The sequence below is a fragment of the Tenrec ecaudatus genome, chromosome 7 (genome assembly GCF_050624435.1).
Source record: "Tenrec ecaudatus isolate mTenEca1 chromosome 7, mTenEca1.hap1, whole genome shotgun sequence".
Taxonomy (NCBI): domain Eukaryota; kingdom Metazoa; phylum Chordata; class Mammalia; order Afrosoricida; family Tenrecidae; genus Tenrec; species Tenrec ecaudatus.
In genome coordinates, this window is record NC_134536.1 from 135,214,839 (window position 1) to 135,235,465 (window position 20,627).

The 20,627-nt window shown below is 50.4% G+C and overlaps 1 protein-coding gene across 3 annotated transcripts in view; it reads right to left on the reverse strand.

The window, feature by feature from the left end:
• Window positions 1-526: 526 nt before the first annotated feature.
• Window positions 527-20,627, reverse strand: part of LOC142453650 (cap-specific mRNA (nucleoside-2'-O-)-methyltransferase 1) — a 146,951-nt gene continuing 126,850 nt past the window's right edge. For all 3 annotated transcript variants that reach the window (XM_075555174.1, XM_075555175.1, XM_075555176.1), the window contains 14 exons: window positions 18,977-19,073; window positions 18,219-18,351; window positions 17,161-17,340; window positions 9,813-9,869; window positions 8,687-8,744; window positions 8,229-8,297; window positions 7,222-7,353; window positions 6,234-6,356; window positions 5,626-5,717; window positions 4,941-5,009; window positions 3,722-3,769; window positions 3,056-3,168; window positions 2,520-2,628; window positions 527-1,934 (listed from right to left, as the gene is read on the reverse strand). In XM_075555174.1, coding sequence (XP_075411289.1) covers window positions 1,802-1,934; window positions 2,520-2,628; window positions 3,056-3,168; window positions 3,722-3,769; window positions 4,941-5,009; window positions 5,626-5,717; window positions 6,234-6,356; window positions 7,222-7,353; window positions 8,229-8,297; window positions 8,687-8,744; window positions 9,813-9,869; window positions 17,161-17,340; window positions 18,219-18,351; window positions 18,977-19,073 — 1,413 coding nt within the window. In that variant the 3' untranslated portion in view covers window positions 527-1,801. The remainder of the gene's footprint in view (window positions 1,935-2,519; window positions 2,629-3,055; window positions 3,169-3,721; window positions 3,770-4,940; window positions 5,010-5,625; window positions 5,718-6,233; window positions 6,357-7,221; window positions 7,354-8,228; window positions 8,298-8,686; window positions 8,745-9,812; window positions 9,870-17,160; window positions 17,341-18,218; window positions 18,352-18,976; window positions 19,074-20,627) is intronic.

The following is a 20,627-nucleotide window of genomic DNA, read 5'->3' on the forward strand; positions in this document are numbered from 1 at the left end:
CGGGGCTGGAGCAGGATCACCCAAACCAAGGTCTTGGGGGTTTCTGAGATTAAGTCAATTAAAGTCAAGTCACTTCAAGAGGAGCTAAATGAGGGGCCCTGGGGGCCAGGACTAAGGAGTGTAGGCTGGACTGCGGGGGGTGGGGGTGCAGGGTGGAGGGGCCTAAAGGGAAAGGGAGCCAGCAGCATGGCCAGGGGTCAGCAAACCCGTTCTCTCCCCACTTCCCCCTGGTCTAGTGACACTAATTGGTCTGACGCCTCCGTTATTTTAGTCACACAGGCTGATCCTGGACTGTCAGTGTCACCAGAGTGAGCTGTGTGATTCATGGAAGGGACAGTGCCTCCTGCCCCGCTGGCATGTGAGCCCTTCATCCTCCTTTCCCGACAGCTCCTGGGGCACACTGTGGGAAGCAGCCTGCAGCCAGGGCAGCCTGAGGGAATGGGTCTCTTCTCTAAGTGGTGCACCCCCCGCTCCCCATGGGCTGCCCAGGACAAACAGCAGCGACCAGCACAGAGTCACACAGGCATTAAAAATATGTTTATCTTTAATGATCCAAGATTCTGCAAGACACACTGACATACCCCAGGGCTGGGTGGAAACACCACATCTCAGCAGTGCCACTGCCAGCGGGAAGGGCAGGGCCGCTGGCTGCAGGACCCCCCATGGTGCAGACTCAGTGACCTATCTCCATGGAAACAGCCTAGCACTGGGATGGGGCCCCAGGGATGCCTGCAGGAGCATCTCAGAGGTATTTCCCATTAAAACCCACCACAGGTGCCCTCCCCGCCCCCCAAGCTACAGCCTGGCCTCCCGCTTGCCTCCACCAAGACAGCAGACACCAGGGAGGATGGAGTCTCCTACTGGAGGAGGGACACAAGAGGGTTGTGAGGAGCTCTGCCAAGGCCCGGGCTGTGGCCAATGGGGGTGCCATGACTGCCAGAGGGCTGGGCACTGGGGTGTACTGACTGATGGGGCCACTAAAGCCAGGGGAGACCACTGCAAGTCTTGCAGCTATGTCCACCCCTTCTAGAGCTGCCCAAGGTTGGCTCAAAGGGGACAGGGCTCAGGATGGCTTTCCAAACTCCGGAGGCCATCCCGCCTGAGCCAGGGAAGGTGCTGCCTGGATGCAGATGTGAGGTCAGGGACGTGGGGCCCACACGCCTCCCTTCCCGGCCTGCCGGGACTGCCAGAGGTCCGGCCTGGGAAGAGCTCCAGGGAAGGCTAGGGCAAGGAGACGAGACAATCTCCGACATGGCATCAAAGCAGACGTCAGAAACAATCTTGATTTACACAGCTCCTCGGGTCAGTGGAGTTGGCAGATCCTCCTGGCCAGCTCACAACTTTGGGCTTTTCCCCCCACTAGGGCCTGCCCAGTCAAGTAGGTGGGCAAAGCTGTGGCCTGGCCACCCTCAGGGGCAGCACTTGGAACTCAGAAAGGTCACAGAGGGCCATCAGTCTGGGTGGCCATCCTCCCGGTGTCCATACCAGCCCCGCAGGCCCTGGGTACTGACCTCAGCCCGCACAGGCACAGTTTCCTTCAGGCTGAGTCCTGCAGGGCAGACAGTTCCCAGGCTTGTCCTTGGGGAGGGGAGCCCAGAAAGGGTCCCAGAAGGGACATGAATGTTCTCTGGAGGCCGTTGGTCCCACTATTCATGGGAGAATGACAAGGTGGCCACCACTCAGGCCAGGCTGCAGTCCCCCTCCCAGAGGTGGCAGAGAGCCAGCCCCGGAGCCTAGGCACAGAATACTCTGCCTGCCTAGGAAGCCGCAGGGCAGGTGGCAGGATGAGCAGCTGAGACCCTCAGGCGCTATGCATCTGAATGAAGGACAGGACATCCTCCTTGGACAGCTTTTCCGGGTCCTGGGGCCGCTGGGAGTCATGTACACGAATGCCATCCCCCCACTCCCAGAAGAGCCGGCTGTAGTAGCAGATGCTGGAAAGAAGAGAGAGGGCAAAGGCTGCAGTCAGGTGGAACAGGCCCAAAAGACCACTACCTCATTCCGGGAAGCAGTGGTGGGGGAGTGGCTGGTGAGGCGCGCCTGCCCTGACTAGTTTAGAGACAACCAGAACCCCGACGACTCCTTCCTGACCCACAGAGCGCTTGTCCAACAAACTGCTGCTGCAGTCAGCGGCACCCAAGTAGCTCTCCCCACAATGACCGACTTTCCTGGCTTACCTGCCTTGGCTGCAGTAAGTAGTATGAGTGTAGTGACAGAAAACAAGGGTCCCTAGCTAATTACAGGCACGTTAGGGCATGCGCTGCTGTGGAAATCTACGGCCCACCATCTGGCAATTGGACACAGGGTCAGTATCAGTCACAGCAGGCCATGACAATCACACTCCCCTGCAGGCTTCCTGCTCAGCCCCTGGCCGTGTAGAGCGGAGGTGCCCCAGCAGGGATGGAACCTGCCTGGTTCAGCAGAGCCCCTGGGGAACACATCCCAGAACACGGAGTGTGAATGGCAGCAAATGCTGGGCCCTGGGGGTGGGGGATCCGGCCTGTAGAAGGGCTACTTACTGAAACGGGGCAATGGAGTCAGCAGGCAGCACATAGGTAGAGTAATTGGTTCGCTTGTTGTAGAAGAATTTCCTATTCAACTTTTTGCTGAATGCCATAGTCCATGGTTCTGAGGGAAGAGGGAAATGACACAGTACCATGGGGACAGCTCTCCCCTGTAGGGGGTGCCTCCCCACCAGCCCCTCCAGGGGAGCAGTCTTCACACCAGTCCTGCTACCATTAGAGGGGATGGGGAAGTGGGGGGAGAGCATGGGAGGAGGGCACATACTCCAGGGCAAGGGTCTACAAGGGCTGCAGACCGACAGGAATCCAAGCCCGACTTTCAGGACCTGTTGCTGCCCACTGAGGTCTTCCCACCATGGTCCAAGCAGGTACCTGCTGGGCTCCCCAGCCCAGCCACCATAGACGGGCCCACCACAAAATGGGTGGCTCAGAATACAAGGGCACTCTCAGAGAACTATCAGCCTGACTGCTACCTGCCTAGCAGGTGGGTGCCTTTAGCATGCACCCTGGAGGCAGGAGGGGCTCTCACTCACCATTCACCGTCCGGACGATGTAGAGGCCTGTGGGGACAAAGTGCCGGTCATCCCGCCCGGTGTAGCTGAGCTTGGGGGTGCCACTGGAACCCTTGATGATCTTCATCTCCAACCTGGCGCCCCAAGCGGGCATGCACACAGGAAGGACAAGTGTGTGCGTGAGAGAGTGCAAACATGAGCCTGGGAAGCCCCCACCTTTCACCCCAGTTGAACAAAAGGAGAAAGTGAGGCACAGACTTCAGTGAGGTCTACCTCCGGGCCATACCATGAGTCTGCTGGGCACAGTGTCTAACCCTGTCATGGCTGTTTGGGGGTTCAAGGGTCGGACTATGGGTGCAGCTGCTTCTGGGTCTCCAATCTGCCAGCCCCTGCACCCCTGTGGCCAGGGAGGAGTAGCAGTTGCCGGAGCGCCAGGGCCTCACAGGTACATATCACCCAGGATAAGAGGAATGGAAATGTCTGGCCCTCCCCCTCCAGACTCAACTCAGCGCCAGGAGCCAATGGATGGTGTTCAGGCAACAGGCTGCTCTGGCCCTGGCTGGTGCATACAGGCCTGCTCCTGACAGGGTGCTGAGTCAGAACATGACCCCACTCCAACCCATCTCAACAACAAGGACAGGCCGGGGCACTGTCTCCCCACCCCGGAGCTATCTGATTGAGTGTCACCTGACAAAAATCTTCTCCATCTCCTCCAGCCGGTACACCTCCTTCACCCTGCAAACAGAGGGTGTGAGTCAGAAGCTCCCGGGGAGGGGAGGCACTCCTGTCCAGGCAGCAGCAGCAGTGAGGAGGGGGCCTGCCCTTGCCTTCAGAGCGTCAGGTCCTTCCCCTGCTACCATCCAGCCCACCAAGGATAAAGAATTCCAGCCTGCCTCACGTCTGCCCCAAAGCAGCCTGGGAGCAGATCAGTAGTTACTGAAGATGGGCAGGAGAAAGAGGAACAGACGTCTGGCAAACAAGTTGTCCCTGCCCATGTTCCCACTGACTGACCTCCCCATCCTTGGAGGCCAAAAAACCACGGGCCCAGCTCTTGCCCAGGTCTGCCTACCTGGAGCTTACCACAGTCTGACACCTGTGGGAGCTAGGGGCCCGAATGAGCCCCCTGCCTCTGGGCTTCCTGAACATGCCTTTGGGGCTGTCATGGGGAAAGGGCTCCAGAGACCGAGTAACCTGACCGTAATCAGTGTCAGGGTCCCTGGAAGCTGTCTTTCAGGATGGGCAGACAGGGCACGTTCAAGTGCAGACAAAATGCTTTTGGACTCTCAACAAATGACACTATAAAATGCATTCTCCACCTTGATTTCACTGTCCCGGAGGAAACCTACACTAAAAAGAGCAGCAAGAACCGCTTTAGTCAGATGCCTGTGACTCTAGGCTGAAAAGCTCCACACAGCAGCTGGGCCGCCTTCTGGTCATAACCTCAACCCTTGGCCCGCCTGGGCAAGTCTGTCCTCTCTGCTCCTTCAGATGACGGTCCCCACCTTCCTACCACCCCCAACCTGGGCTTTTACTCTACCTAACAGGACAGCCCTGGCCATCCTCCCCAAGCATGAAGGCCACACCCCTTCAAGCCATCCTTTCCCGTGTAAACTCCCATTCTCTCAGCAATTTTTATTACCTGAAAAGAAGGGAGGGGGTCAGTCAGGGGGAAATGCTAAGGATGGCCAGACTTGGTGGTGGGTGAGCTTTCAATAAGGCTGCTTATCTTCTCTGTGGAGGCTGACTTGCTGAGACAGGCAGAGTGGCACCCCAAAAAATATCACTCAAGGGCAATCTGTGCTCTAAGGCCAGCCTTACTAGGTCCACCAGGGACAGTTGTGTCTTCCCCGCTGAGCCCTGCCATTCCTACTAGTGGGGACAGTGGGCGGGGAGATGAGGGGCTCACCTGATGGGATTCATGTCAGGCCGACTGGGCTTGGAAACTGCTTTCACGAATTTCTCAGCCAGCTGAATTCTACAATCCAAACAGTGTCTCAGAGGGAGGCCAGCCTCCAGCAGGCCCCTACCCTGGGCACTGTCACCTGGGGGCTGCCTGGGGGAGACCGCACCCGAACCTACAGAACAGGTGCGCCGTGACGCAGCACCCATGTCCACCTAGAGGTCCACCTCCCTTCCACCCTCTTCTTGGAACCTGGCCTCTAATGTCACAGTGTCTTGGTTGGTTTTCCTGGACTACATCTTTTACTATGCTTAGCGGCCTGACTGTCTCCGACTGCTGGCTACCCCATACCATAGACACTAACTATTGACCTGACTTAAATGGGACCACCCAAGCATAAGCAACGTTCTTCAGAGAGGACCCTCTCTTGCTCAACTTTAACATAAACAGCCCTCGACCCAACAGCTGTGGCAATAATGAATGAGCTGGGATCCATGGTAACCAGGCCCCTCTACCCTGCAACCCCCCATGGGCCCGAATCATGTCTACCCTGCTCCCGGCCCGCTGCTGGGAGGCCCAGGGAAATGAAAGCCATCCTTGGCCAGCTGAAGAAGGGGCCCAGCCATGGACGGTTGGGGCACACTGAGCTCATAGCCCCCACCCCCCTCCTGGCTCCGGGCCCAAGTCAGACCGCTGGTTGAAGTGCTGCTCCCGCACGTCGGTGCCATTCAGCACGAGCACGTCGAGGATGTGGATGGCACTAATCTTCCGCTGGGCCTTCCCCTAAAAGGACAGGCACGCTGCCACCCTGAAGGACACCGGCCTGGCCTCTTCTGCCCACCCTGCTGCACTGGCTCCTTTCCACCCATGGCCGGGGGTAGGGGGAAGGCTTTTTCTCACCTCGCTGCCAGCGGACTGTCAGCCCCAGACTAATGTGGCTCCTGAGCAGGGAGGGGTGAGGCTCCAGGGGACAAAAGACTGGGCTTCCCACCCTGTGCCAACTACTCCCAATGACAGCAGCACACCATGGGGGGCGCTACCCAAAGTTCCTGGGAAACAACAAGGAGCCTTTTCCCAAGGGATCCCCGGTCAAGAAAGAAATCAAATCAAGAAAGAAAAACTCCCTCCAAGAACAGAGGGAGTCGGGGCTCCTCCCCCCATGGAGCCCAGAGAAAATGGGTCTTAGAAGGAGGCCTCAGGGAAAATAAAGGGAACCCGCATGGCCTTCCTCAGCCCGGGCCCTGTCAACTACACACACAGTGCACCCAGGGCCCAGGCAGGAGCAGAGCCACCTCTGACCTCCCCTTTCAGCTCATGCACAATCTCCACAGAGAGCAGGGTGTCCCGGGGCAGCTCCGTCTTCAGGTCCAGCTTGACCCAACGGTCTGACTGGAGGCCATCCCACGTGTAGATCTGGGACTTCTGTGGGCGGAGAGAAAGGCTCAGGGCAGGCAGCCGTGGAGACGGGGGCTGAGAGCTCGACTCTCAAAAAGGTCTCGTAATCAGCAGCTGCAAGCTGGCAGGTTTGGGAAATGTCGAGACGGTTGGGCCGCGATCGGTGACGCAGACACTGCTGTCACTGCCTCCGTTGATGAGCAGAGGTCCTGGCTCATTCTCTGGGCAGCAATCAGTCCCAGGGCAACAAGGGGCACCATTCTAAAGGCTTAATTAAGCTCACAATGTGGCCGGCAAGAAAGATCCCATTGCCGTGTGTCTGGGGTAGGTCCCGAGAGCACAAATAAGGGAGGCGAGAAGGAAGGAGAAAAAGGCCAAGCAACGGCAGGCAGGCAGTGAGGGGGAGGACGGGGCCCAGTTACATAGCAAGACGAGGCAGAGTGGAAAGGAAGAGGCATAACCTCATCAGCAAAGGAAGATCGAACCCTGCCAAAAGTGTCCCTCATTTTCCACTCGTAGGGACCCAGGGGAAGGGCTGGCATGGAGTGGAGGAGTTCTGCAAAGAAGTGGCCGCACCAGCCTGCTGGCCTGGGAGGCTCCACACCACAGGACAAGGGGCCATGCTGAGGCCACTGCCTGGCACTGAGTTGAATGAACAAAAAGTGGAATCAATGTAAGGAATGGCACTTGACTAACGCAGCAGAGAAAAGGAAAGGGGCTTCATGGAATAACTTCACTGAGGCGTAAGGCAGGGCGGGTCCCAGCTCCTGGCTGAGAAGGTAGATGTCCAGGAGAACAGGCACCCTGTGTGACAGGCAGCTGTCCAGGTTCCCCCACACAAAGCGCTGGGCTCAGCCACCCAAGCTGGGCAGGGAGCCAGCTACAGACTTACCCCCAGTCCGAGGAGAAACTTCTGCTGGCTGCCAGACACCATACAGCGGTAGTCGAGCACCGGGCGGATCTTCTCCAGGGTCTTGGAAGTGAGTAGTGTAGGCTTGTAGCTGAAGGTGTCAATCTCAGTCCCCTGCAGAGAAAAACCTGCTGCGCTGGGGGACATGACCGGCACTCAGCCTGGGTGCCTGCACAAGGCGAAGGTCGGCTGGGAAGGGTTCTGGGGAGGCACGTGGCTCTCTGGGTCCTATTCCCCTGTGCCCCTTTGTCTACCTAGCCACGCACTAACTGGGATCTATTTCTATCTACTTGGAGTGCTCCTTGAGGACCCATTAGGAGAAGCTGGAGAGGAAAGAACGCCGAGTCCCCAAGTACAGATCGATTTACCAGAGCTCTAAGAAAATGTCACCAGAATATAAAAGCTGCCCCTTCCATAAAAGGGAAAGCACGGATTCTCCAGCAGTTGGTGTGAGAGCAGTTAAGTGGTCTCTCTATCCTATTCAGGAAAATGTACACACAGTTTTCTTCTGAGGCCATCTTAAACCTCATGCTCTAGACCCTGACCCCACACAACCAGCACGACAGCCCCCACTCTCAGCACACAGCCAGCTCTCGGGAGACCCAGGGCCAAGCTGGAGCTCCAGGGATAGGAAACACAGAAGGTGGGAGAACTCCAAGGCCCAGTTTATCAGAAACAGGGCAGGAACCAACCTGTAGACAGCCCTTCTAGCTCTCTGCCTGGCTCTCAGCCGAAACCACCCCTCATCTCTGAGGCAGTGCCACCTCTGGATGCAGGGAGGCAACGCAAGTATATGGCGGGTGAGATCATCAGGCTACCTGCAGGCTCTTGGGGGACTGACTCCAGCTCTAGCCCCATGGCTCCCAACTACAGCAGCACCCACTGGGCCACCAGAAGTCAGGAGCAGGCCTGCACAAGTCCTCTAGTGGCCAGGTCCTTGGGGGCTTGAGGGCTAGTTCCACACCCATGGCTACTCTCACCAAACGTACCTGGATTAGCTCAAAGAACTTAGATTTGGGATCTGAAGACGAAGGAGTCACTCGAGCTTGGTCTGGAATCTGAAATGAAACGACAAAGCATGCTCATTTTCAAATGCCCTTTCGGCCAGGGGTAGGTGAGCGTATATGGGCTGGGGCGGGTGACTCTGTCACCAATCCTATCAGGCCCTGTGATTCTACCACAGTGGACATGTCCCTTTCCTTGGGAACCTGGGTGGTCAGGATTACTACACAGGGGCCACCAGCAGCACAACGTGGCCTGTCCTTCCCCAGTCCTTGTACGTTCTGACTCGGCTGCAGTGAAAAAGGCCGAGTCGGCACCCAGCGCTGGGAGCCAGTGAGGATGGGCAGATGCTTGCAGGCAGCAGAGGCTCTACTCGAACCCTCCCCATCCAGCTCTCCTGCCCTAGAGCACCAGAGCAGCATGGGCCAGGGGGACGCTCGCTCACCTCCCAGAGCTGCAGGCACTCTTTCCGGATCTCGGCCTGCCGGGGCTCACTCAGGGTCCTAGGAAGAGAGGGTTGGCAAGGGGGTCATACCTCCAATGGGCAGAAGGGTCCCACCCTGAGCACCCCTCAGAACCCCACAGAGGCGAGGTATACCTGAATATGCATGGGAAAGCCCCTACACAGGGTCAGTAGCCCAGGGAGCTGACACAGAGGGGACTGCCTGCTGTTCCAACACCATGGGCGGGACCACCCTTCTTCCACCACCAGCCAACTGACAGGGCCAACCCAGCCCAGCCCAGAGGACGACCCGAGCTCCCCCTCACCCCCAGTGCTGAGCTAGCTGACTGGCTCCTCCTCCCAGAGCTCTTCCTGGACTAGCCCCTCTTCCTGACCCCTTTCTGCGGTGCCTCCTAAAGACTGTGTACAGCTGCACACCCTTCGATAGCTCGGCTGGTAGAGCGGAGGACTGTAGGCAATCTGCTGGTGGACTGTGTGTGGGCTGAGCTTGTCTCAGTGTGCTGCCTTTGACTGCACTTAGGGTGTGTGTGTGTGTGTGTGTGTGTGTGTGTGTGTGTGTGTGTGTGAGAGAGAGAGAGAGAGAGAGAGAGAGAGAGCGAGTTTCCACAACGTCTGTGGCAACCCTGTGTCAGGTGAATCTGTCAGCACCATTTTTTCCAAGAACACACTCTTTCATAAAGCTATTTCACTCTTCAGAGACTACAGTTAGTGTAACCCTAACTCCTATGTGCGCTAGGAAACCAAAACGTCTGTGACCTGCCCCACGGCCATACTTGCTCTCCTGTGACCGGTGGAGGGGAGCCACAGTCTCTCCGAGGCAGGGCTGCATTCTACTCATGCTGGGCCACACCGCAGCTCTGATGCACTGTTAATAACTTTCCTCGTGTCCTTCTTAGCTAACTCTTAACTGCCCAAAAACAATGTCCACGCGTCACGGACAAGGGTCCTGCCACCTACATGCCCCTCTGGCACTCACAGGATGCGATGCAAAGGTGCATAGGGGTTTCTTAAATTACTGGTTGAAATGTAATCATAAAAGAGCTCACAGGGAGAACACATAGGATCTTTTCTTGTCATAGGGGAATTCTGGAAAGAGAGTAACACTCACGTGTCTTGAACAAAGGCACGGATTTTGGCCAGAGCTTTGATCTGTACACTGCAGTGGCTGGGGAGAGTAAGAGGGGGGGAAAAAAAAGGTTATTTGATCAGAAAAATTAATAAAAAGACACCAGAAAGGTAACAGGATACAGAAGGCTGGCTGGAGCAGTGGCCATCTGTATTGGGGGGAAGAGCTGGAGAGCTAGGAGAGAACCTCTCTTTGCTGCACCCCAAGGTGCAGGTACACGGCAGGCCTGCAGATTCTTGTCAATGAAAGGTGCTGAGCCCACTCTTCAGTGATCTGAAAGCAGTGATGAGCAGATTCTAAATACAGCAACAAGGCCCAGGGCTGATGCAACTGCTGACCAACAGCCACCCTTCGCCGAGCCTCACTGCAATACGAACGTGTCCTTTCACATCCAGTGTCTGGCATTTACTTAACAAGCCCGAGACAAACGACATGCGAGAAAGCCAAAGTGTGTGTGTACCTCACTGACAAACAAGACCAGAGAGAGCCTGAATGTTGGAATTACGAGACAGGGCATTTACAATAACCAGGGTAAAATCCAGTGAATACGATGAGCAATGTGCATGAAGTCATTTCAGCAGAAATATCCAAGGTACCTTTTCAAATGGCACATGAAAATTATAGAAACAAATTTCATCAAAGTAAAGAATTACTCTGAAGAGCTTATCATCAGATTGAACAGTTGAGGACAGTCAGTGAAGCTGAAGCCAGGTCAATAAACGCCTAAACTAACTACAAAGAGAGGCAAAGGGCGGGTAGGGCTGGTTGAGAGCTGTGGGGCAACATCAAACACTTTAAATAGTCAGTGGGACCAGGAGTTCCAGAAAGAATAAGACAACGGAGGGAGACAAAAGAACACCACTAGCCGAGAATTTTCTCAAATTGATGAATCACATTAACCCACAGGTCCAAGACGCCGAGTGAAGCCCAAGCAGAGCAAACACAAAGAAAGTCACTTCTACACATGTGTTGGTCGCCTGCGGGGAAAACAAAGCATAAAGGAAAAACCCTTAAAAGCAGGCAGAAAAAGAAACATGGTTTATAAGGAAGCAGTAATAAGAACAATGGCTGACTTCGCATCAGAAGCAAGGAAGGCAATGGACAATGGAACAATCTTCAAACTACTTACAGAAAAAACTGTCAACCTCAAATTCTCTATCCATATCCTCCAAAAATGAGAGTGAACAGACCAGGTTTACAAGTAAGACAGAGACAGGCAGGAGACCCCAGACTGGCCGTTAGTTACCTCTCAGGTCTGGAATGCACGCAACTCACACTCACCTCCATGTGGGAGCAATCAGCCAGCCATCAAAGGGCGGTGTTTTCTCCAGGGCAGGGCTCCAAGAATTCGGGAAGGAGGAATAGAACAGGAAACACAGCGAAGGAGTGTGATGAGGGTAACATTGAGGGGATGAGTTGAAATCAAATATGGATGAATAAGATAAGATGGGTGGGATAAACAATCTGGAGGAGAAAACAATGGACTGAGGGTTCCAAGGGGACATGGGAGAGGGGGAGGTGGGGGAAAGTGGGTGTTAACAAACCCAGGGACAAGGGAACAAAAAGTCATCTAAAATCAATGGGGAGGAAGGTGTAGGAGGCCTGGTGGGGTTTGATCAAAGGCACTGATGGCTGAAGATAAAGCAGGTGCATAAGCAAATGTGGAGAAGAAAGCTGATAGAGCCCGGTTAGCAAAAGATGTAGTGTCTGGGGTCTTAAAGGCTTGAAGATAAGCAAGTGGCCATCTAGCTGAGAAGCAACAAAGTCCACAAGGAAGAAGCACACCAGCCTGTGTGATCATGAGGTGTCAATAGGATCAGGCTTCAGACATCAAAGACCCAGAACAAAAAATCCTATCAGTGTGAATGAGGGGAGTGCAGAGTGGAGACCCAAAGCCCATCTGCAAGCAATTGGACACCCCCTTACAGAAGGGTCACGGGGAGGATTTCCCTGTAGTTCTTTAATGCTTCCTCCCCTCCACTATCTACCTCACGAATCCGGCTGGACCAGAGCATGCACACGGGTACAGATAAGAGCTGGAGACACAGGGAATCCAAGACAGATAAACCCCTCAGGACCAATATTGAGAGTAGCCATATTGGGGGGGGGGGGAAGGGGAAAGTGAGGGGGGAAAAGGGGAAACCAAACACAATGATCTATCTATAACCCCCTCCCAGGGGGATGGACAATAGAAAAGTGGGTAAAGGGAGACACTAATCAGTGTAAGACATGAAAAAAATAATAATAATTTATAAATTATCAAGGGTTCAATGGGGGGGGGGAATGAGTGGATACCAAGGGCTCAAGTAGAAAGAAAATGTTTTGAGAATGACGATGGCAACAAATGTACAAATGTGCTTGACACAATGGATCAATGTATGAATTGTGATAAAAGTTGTACAAGCGGGAGGGAGGGGGGAAAAAAAAGACCTGATGCAAAGGGCTTAAGTGGAGAGCAAATGCTTTGAAAATGATGAGGGCAAAGCATGTACAGATGTGCTTTACACAATTGATGTATGTATATGTATGGATTGTGATAAGAGTTGTATGAGTCCTAATAAAATGTTTACGAAAAAAAAGAGTTGTACAAGCTTCCAATAAAATGATTTTTAAAATAGCAGCTATGTGCTGTGTCTATTAATAAAGTAAGAAATTAAATAAAAAAGATCTAGAATCGTGGTTCTCAACCAATGGGTCGTAACCCCTTTGGGGGTCAAACAACCTTTTCATAGAGGTTGCCCCTTCATAACAGTAGCAAAATTACAGTTAGGAAGTAGCAAAGAACATAATTTTATGGTTTGGGGGTCACCACCACATGAGGAACTGTATTAAAAGGTCTCGGCATTAGAAAAGTTGAAAACCACTGCTCTAGAAGATATGAAAAGGGGAGAGGAGCTGACACCAATGGCTCAATAGAAAATAAATATCTAGAACATAATGATGGCAACATATGTACAAATGTGCTTGATACAACTGATGTATGGATTGTTACAAGAGCTCTAAGAGCTCTCAATCAAATGTCTGAAACCAAAGAAAGTTGTGAAAATTACAATGAATCGACTTGACCAAATAACATTTATAGAAACTATATCCAACAGTAGCATTCGCCAAGACAGATAATATAACAGGACTATCAAACAAGCTTCAATAAATCTCGAAGGATCAGAATCATAATATGTGTTCTCTGAGTGCAATGGTATTCAATCCTATTAAGATACCTTGAAAATCACAATTAACATGTGGATATTCCATACCACACATCTAAATACTCTATGAACCAAAGAATAAAACACAAGAGAATTGTAAAACTATTTTGAACCATATGATAATGAAAAGCTAACATATCAAAAGTCAGGACTGTGCTAAAGGAGTCCTTAAAGAGAAGTGCACATAGCGTCTAATTCTCTATCCATTAGAACGCTGCAATCAATGGAGCTGGCACAAGGAGACTAACTTGCCCACAGTAAGCACAACAACAGAAATTTTTAAAAATGAGTGTCAGGTTATGAGTTGGCACTTTTAAAACTTAGGAGTGGTTAAACGTCTAATGAAAGTAATCAAGAAGAAATGAGAGAGAACAAACTGCTAATACGAAGAAGTAGAGAAAGAATGCCACCAGACCCTACATATACTGAAGGGAATAAAGGGGATACTGGGGCCGACTCTATGCCAGAAAATCCAAGACTTCAGGTCAGTGGTTCTCAACCTTCCCAATGCCGCGACCCTTTCATACAGTTCCTCATGTGGTGGTGACCCCCTCCCACCATAAAATTATTTTCATTGCTACTTCATCACTGTCATTTTGCTACTGTTACGAATCGGGTGATCCCTATGAAAGGGTCACTCGACACCCTTGACCCACAGGTTGAGAATCACTGATTTAGGTGAACGATTATATTAACTGAAAACCACAAATTCATTGAAAACTCATGACAAGAAAAAGAAAACTGAGAGATTTCCATCTCTGATAAGAAATTGAACTTTAAAACTTCCTTGAAAGCAAAATCCAGGCTCAAATGGCTTTACTATTAAATTCTACCAAAGACATAAGGAAGAAAAACTACAAATTATTTCAGAAAATAGAAGAGGAGCACTAACATTCCCCATGTCATCTTCTGAGACCAGAACTGTGGCAAATACAGATGTCAAGAGAATACAAAAGTAGAGACCATAGATTGTTCATGGATGCACAAAAAGCTTGATCAAAATATTAGCAAAACCACATATGGCAATATCTAAAGGTGATGGATGATGGATGATGGATCAGGGCTGCCTCAAGAACCACAACACTGGTTTGCCATTTAAAGTCAGTCATTGTAACTCACTGCATTAACAGAATAAAGAAGAAAATTCCAGTGATCGTTTCTGAAGACACAGAAATGGTACTCGACAAAATTAAACATACATTCATGAGAAAAATTATCAGCAAACTAAAATATGGTAGAGGCTTCCTCAACCTGATAAAACACAGCCACGAAAACACCTGCAACGAACATCATCCTAAATGGTGAAATGCTTTCAGCTTAAAAATCAAGAACTAAGGTAAAATGCCCACTCTCACTACTTGGATCCAGCCCCAGGCTGGAGGTGTGAATCAGTGGAGTCAAGCCAGAAAGGGAAAGGGAAAGAGAAGCCCAGGCTCCATTTTGCAGAGGACACTATTATGTACGCAAATTTAAGGACTCTACCCAAACCTATTAGAACAAGCAAACCGAGCACCGTCACACAGGACGCACAGCCAATACACCAAAATCAATCGCACATTCATATGCAAGCAATGAAACATTAGAAAATCAAATTGTAAAAATACCATTTACAATAGTATCCCAAACCCATAAAATTCTTAACAAAAGAATATGAAGACCTCTACATGAAACGATAAGACACTGCTGAGAAAGACACCAGAAATGGATAGGTATTTCTTGCTCATGAATTGGAGGATTCAATTTTGTTAAGGTGTCAATTCTCCCCAAATTGATCCATAAATTCAATGTAATCCATTAAAACTTGAGCAGGCTCTTGGTAGAAACTGAGAAGCTAAATCTAAAATTTATATGGAAATACAAAACACCTAGCCGAGTCAAAACAATCTTGAAAAAGAATCATGCTAGAAAACATAAGCTATCTGACCCCAGAGCTTGCTTGTTTTCTCTTTCACTCTCTCTGCTTCCTTCCTTCCTTTCTTTCTATTAATCAAGTGAATAGGCAAAGGATAGAGCAATGCTCCTCTTTCTTTCTTTCTTTCTTTCTTTCTTTCTTTCTTTCTTTCTTTCTTTCTTTCAGGTAATCGAGTGAATAGGCAATGCTCCTCAATTCACTCTTTCTTTCATTCATTCATTCATTCACTCATTCATTCATTCAGGTAATCGAGTAATTAAGCAAAGGATAGAGCAGAGCTCCATGAAACAGAATAGTGAGCCCAGGAACAGACCCACACACACAGGGTCAAGAAATTTTCAGCAACGTTGGCAAATCAATTAAATGGCAAAAAACGAGAGCTTTTCAACAAATGGTGCTAGAACTGGACATCCATTTAAATAAATAAAAAAGACCCCAACCCCTACATCAACATACATAAAAATGCCAAGTAGATCGTACACTTAAATACCAACTCTACAACTATAAAGCTTCTAGATGAAAAACAGGATAGTCTCATGACCTTGGTGCAGGCAAATGTTTCGAAAGAACACAAAAAATCACTAATCAAAAGAAAAGGGTGAAAAAAGCCGATAAATTAGACTTCCTCATTGAAATTTAAAACGTATGCTTATCAAAGGCACCATTAAGAAAACAAATTGCCGAGTCACAGCCTAAGGAAAAATATTCACAATGCATACATATGACACAGGACTTGTAACCAGAATAAATCATTCCTCAGTTTAGAAAACGAAAGATCAATGTTTTAAAATAGCCTAAAGTCTCAAATAGACTCTTCATAAAAGGCTTACAAATAGCTAAGAAGCACAAGAGAAAAGGCTCAGTATCCCTAGCTATCACAGAGACGCAAGTTCAAACCCTGAGGTAACACTGTACCCGACCAAAACAGCTGAAATGAAAGCGACGACACCAGCAAATGTCAGCAAGGATGTACAGCAACCAGAACTCATACTCTACCGGAGGGAATATAAAACGGTACAGCTACTTTAAAAACCAGCATGGTTAAAGAGTGATCTTCCCACTCTTGCACATTGGTCTACCCATACATACCTTACAAAAGAAGGTCTGTAAGCAGCAGCTTATTCCCAGTAGCCTGAAAGAGGACAACACAACCGTGCAGGCTGTAAGAGCCCTGGAGGCACAGTGGGTTACAAGTTGGACTGCTAACCACGGTCAGCAGTTCGAACCCATCAGCCACTGGACAAGAAAAGGATGAGGCTTTTTGCTCCCGTAAAGATGGACAGCCTCATCAAAAGATGCCTTCTCGTTGTGCCATCCAGTCAATGATGACTGGCAACGACCCCTTGTGAGTTTCCAAGACAGTAACTGTTCACGGGAGTAGAAAGCCCAGTCGTTCACACTTGGGGCTGCAGTTGTTTTCAAACTGCTGACCATGTAGATTGCAGCCCAATGTGTAACCTCTATACTACTTACCAGGCTTCCACAGCAAGATGGCAGTGCTGTGGAAAGTTGAAACACCACGTAATGCCAGATAAGATAAAAGTCTACCCTGCAAATAAAGACTTCCTCGCCCCGTCTATGATTCTCCAAGGTCATACCCTCAAACTCCTATGGGTGACTAGGAAATCAGCCCACAATTATGGCCTTTCCAACCACTGTTGAATTTCCTAAGAGCATTTTTACTGATGTGCTGCTCTTCTAAAAGCCTCAAGCCTATCTCAAAAATACCTTGCCTTAAGGCCTGTTCACTTAGAGAACAATGAGCCAACTGCTACAGCTTCCAATTACCACCACTAGAATGAGAAGAACAATTCATAGAAAAAGCAAACAAACAAACTGCATTTAGACATCCGCCTAGGGAACTCTAAAGCTGGCAAAAGCCTTGGTGCAAGACATTTCCAAGACATGGTATGAACTTGCTTTCCAGCCAGCTCATGCGTCCATACAGGGGGCCTCACAAGCAACCACCATGATGGCCTCCCAAGGATGGTTCCTGCCAGGGACTCACCTTCACCCTCAGGGTGGGGAACAGCAGCAGGGTGAAATGCCCCGAGATAACCAACGTCCCAGGGAGTTCTGGAAGGAGCAGACCAACCCCACGTACCAATCTGTCAGAATTGGCAAAGTGGTGCCAGGAGCCAGTCAAGCAGACCTTCACTCTGGTCTTTGTCCATATGCCAGGAAGCCAGCAAAAGGCACCCGGCTTGCTTACCTCTCATTGGACCGGATCATGTAGTCGGTAAATTCCTGGTCCCCCTTGATCACCTCCATAGGGACCACCAGGCTGACGTCAGAATCTGTTTTTTGCAGTTGGTTGAGTTTAATATTCACTGCGAAGAGGTAATCCCGCACATCATCTATGCCCACCTTCAGGCCTTTGCACACCACATACCTGCCAAGAGAAGCTCGTCAGTGCACTATGCGAGGACTTCCTCTGCACACATCCCATCTCCATCAGCCTCTTGCCGAGTCATGAGGCTACAAAGACTCCCTGTTCAGCCTTGCATTTATACACAGACTTTACGTGCCTCTACCCCTTCCCTGTATGCTGAAACGTCTCCTTCTCTAGGGGCCTTGGGGCATAGTGGGTTACAAGATATGTTGCTAACCTCAAGGTCAGCAGTGTAAATCCACCAGTAAGAGAGAGAGAGGGGTGGGGGGCAGAGAGGCTAGAAGCTTTCTTTTCCGTAAAGATCCACAGATTTGGAAACCCACAGGGCAGGTCTAGTCTGTCCTATATGGCTGCTATGATTTGGAATCGCCTTGATGGCAGCAGGTGTGGTGTTCCTCTATGGCAGTGGGTCTCAGCTGCCCTGAGTAGGCTGACTACATCTCCATCACCTGGGGAGCCTACTGAATCCGACCTCCCAGGGATGGACCCAGAAGTCTGTTTTAAACCAGCCCCTTGGACTCTCCTGACGTCGTGTGCCGCGTCCCACTTGAGGTGCCAGCGATGCCTCTGACAGGCAACCTCCGTGCCCCTTCCCAGAACAAGTCCCTCCAGGCACCCTTACTACTGGCCACCTCTCCACCCAGGGCCAACTAGAGGAACCCAGACGTGCGTGTGAGCATTCCCACACGAAGACACAGGTGGAACTGGTACCTCTTGAGACCTATCAGATTCCAAAATCTTGGCTCCTAGCACCTCTAATAACCTCTGTGATGTTGAGTTTCTTAATGTGCTTTGAGAGGTCATGCCAGGGAGACACCCCAGGATTCATTCACTGTTCTGAAGTTTAGCCAACTTGGTGGAAGAGAAGACAGCCTCACCTCTCTGAGTTGGCTGGACGGCTGGTAACTGGCTTAAAGAGACACACTCGTTCAAAGCAGCAGTACAGCAGGTAAATGAGCCCCACGCTAAATGGTGTGAACAGGTCAAAGGTTTTACAAATAAAGTGGCCTCCTGGATTAGAAAGGAGAAAAGGGACAAGTCAGTTCAATTCCAGGAGTTAAGTTGGTCTCAGGGTATAAATGTGACCAAATCAGCGAAGCAGGGCCCATTCAAAGTCAGTGGCAATTCAAGAGGTCAGAAGACTGTTTACCACATGGTCAGCAGCTGGAACCCACCAATCACTCTACTGGACAAGATAAGGTTTTCTGCTCCCATAACGATTTACAGCCTTAGAAACCCAAAGGTTTCCTACAGGGTTGCTATGAATCTGAAGCAAGTCGAAAGCAGTGAGTTTGGTTTCTGGTATATATGGAGCCCTGGTGGAGGCATCCGTCCAGTAAGTGTTGTACTGCTAACCACAAGGTTGGAGGGTCAAAATCCCCAGCTGCTCCTTGGGAGACAGATGAGACTATCTGTTCCTGTAAAGATAGATAGCTTTCGAAACCCTACATAGGGTGACTATGAAGTGGAATCAACTAAAAGGAAATGGATTGATTGGTAGGTTGGTTTGGGGACTCTTCCCTACAGTTTTCACTTAGCCACCTGAGAGAAAAAGACTTAACTTCCTAACCCAGCCCACATACATGTATTGGCCCCTGGCGAGTCCTAGAGGGAGGAGAGGCTACAGAAGCATCACCTGTGCGGACAATGGACAGCGCCATGAGGAACTGGCACAGCAGCAGCTGCTTGCTGAGGACCTCCTGCAGATTCTCCTGCCCTTCCACCGAGAAACCCTGAAGGGAGAGAACAAGGACAGGGGTGTAGAAGAGAAAGGAGGATCAAAAACACATTCCAACCTCGTCTTCCTCTAGCTGCTGTTTAAGTGTGTTCACTGACCACCACCTCCTGACTGGTCAGACACAATATCACAGATGGCGCCAGCATGAGCACTCAGGCTGGCACACTGGCTCTGTGCCCCTTTCCAGCGCTTCATTCCCAGGGCATGAGTTTCCAAGGAGATGGTCCAGAAAAAGTTTAAACTCATGTAGGGAATCCAAAGGGAGAGAAGGGGAGAACAAAGGCAAAACATTGGCTTAGTGACAGCCAACTACAAGCCACAGAACAGAGTGCTAGGTGAGACCCAACAACACCCAAAGAGTAAGAGTGGTGTGAGTCCTCAATCACTGTGCTGCCCAATGAACAGACGGTGAGCACTGCTCTGACAAACGCGGAGGCTCTTAGCTGACCACGGGCTTCCCACAGCACCCACTTAGCTATCTATGCCAAGACTATGGCATTCCTCCTCCAGCTGGCAAGGTTTGAGCCACAGTGCTTGCTCAAGGAAAGTGTGCTGCTACTCCTGGGGGAGCCTCCCTCCCGAAAGATTTCAGAAGAAACCAGAGGTTCTTCTTATATAAGAGGAAGTATTACCAAACTCATTCTAGGAGGTCAGCATCACCTTGATGCCAAAACCGGTAAAGGTATCGTAAACAAAGAAAATTACAGACCCATCTCCCTCGTGAATAAAGATGCAAAATTCTCGACCATACAGCACAGAGGAGACCCAGTTATGGAGACTTCCAAATACTATGCGGGATTGATTTCTTGCTTTAAGGCCACAAACTCTTGGGACAACCTTGTCAAGTTTCTGTTCTACACCCTAGTTCAGTGGGTAGCGGCTGGGGTCTTGGAAGCTGGCAAGTGGTCCTCTAAGATACAGCTAGTAGTGTCTACTGGACTGGAGCAAGAGGATGAAAGGAACAGTCACAGAACTAAGAGCCCACCTGCACCATGGTCTCATCCGCTCTGAGATGAGAACTCGATGGTACTTGGCTGTCACTACCAGTCATTCTGAGGATACCAGGAAAAGCCCTGGAGAGAATGGGAGAAAAATTAGAACCAAACTCAAATTCCTGAAAAGGTGAGATGTACTAGACCAATAAAATAAAGGGACCACCAAACGAGTCATCCTGGCATTCCCTATAAACCTGGAACTGACGCCGCTCCCAGAAGTCACCCTTCATCCATATACTAGATTTCTAAAATACTCGAGTATAAGCCGACCCAAATATCAGCGGAGGCACCTAATTTTACCACAAAAACTGCATTAAAAATGTGCTGAAGATGGACATTGGAGCTCTACTCAAGTACTCCCTCAATGCAAGAATACTCTGTTCTATTAAACTGACATTCCATGATGCTCACCTTCCTGCCACGATCACTGAAGACAAAGCGGGTGCATAAGCATATGTGGTTAAAAAAAAGCTGGTGGTTCCCGGCTATCAAAAGATATAGTGTCTGGGGTCTTAAAGGCTTCCAGGTGAACAAGTGGCCATCAAGCTGAGAAG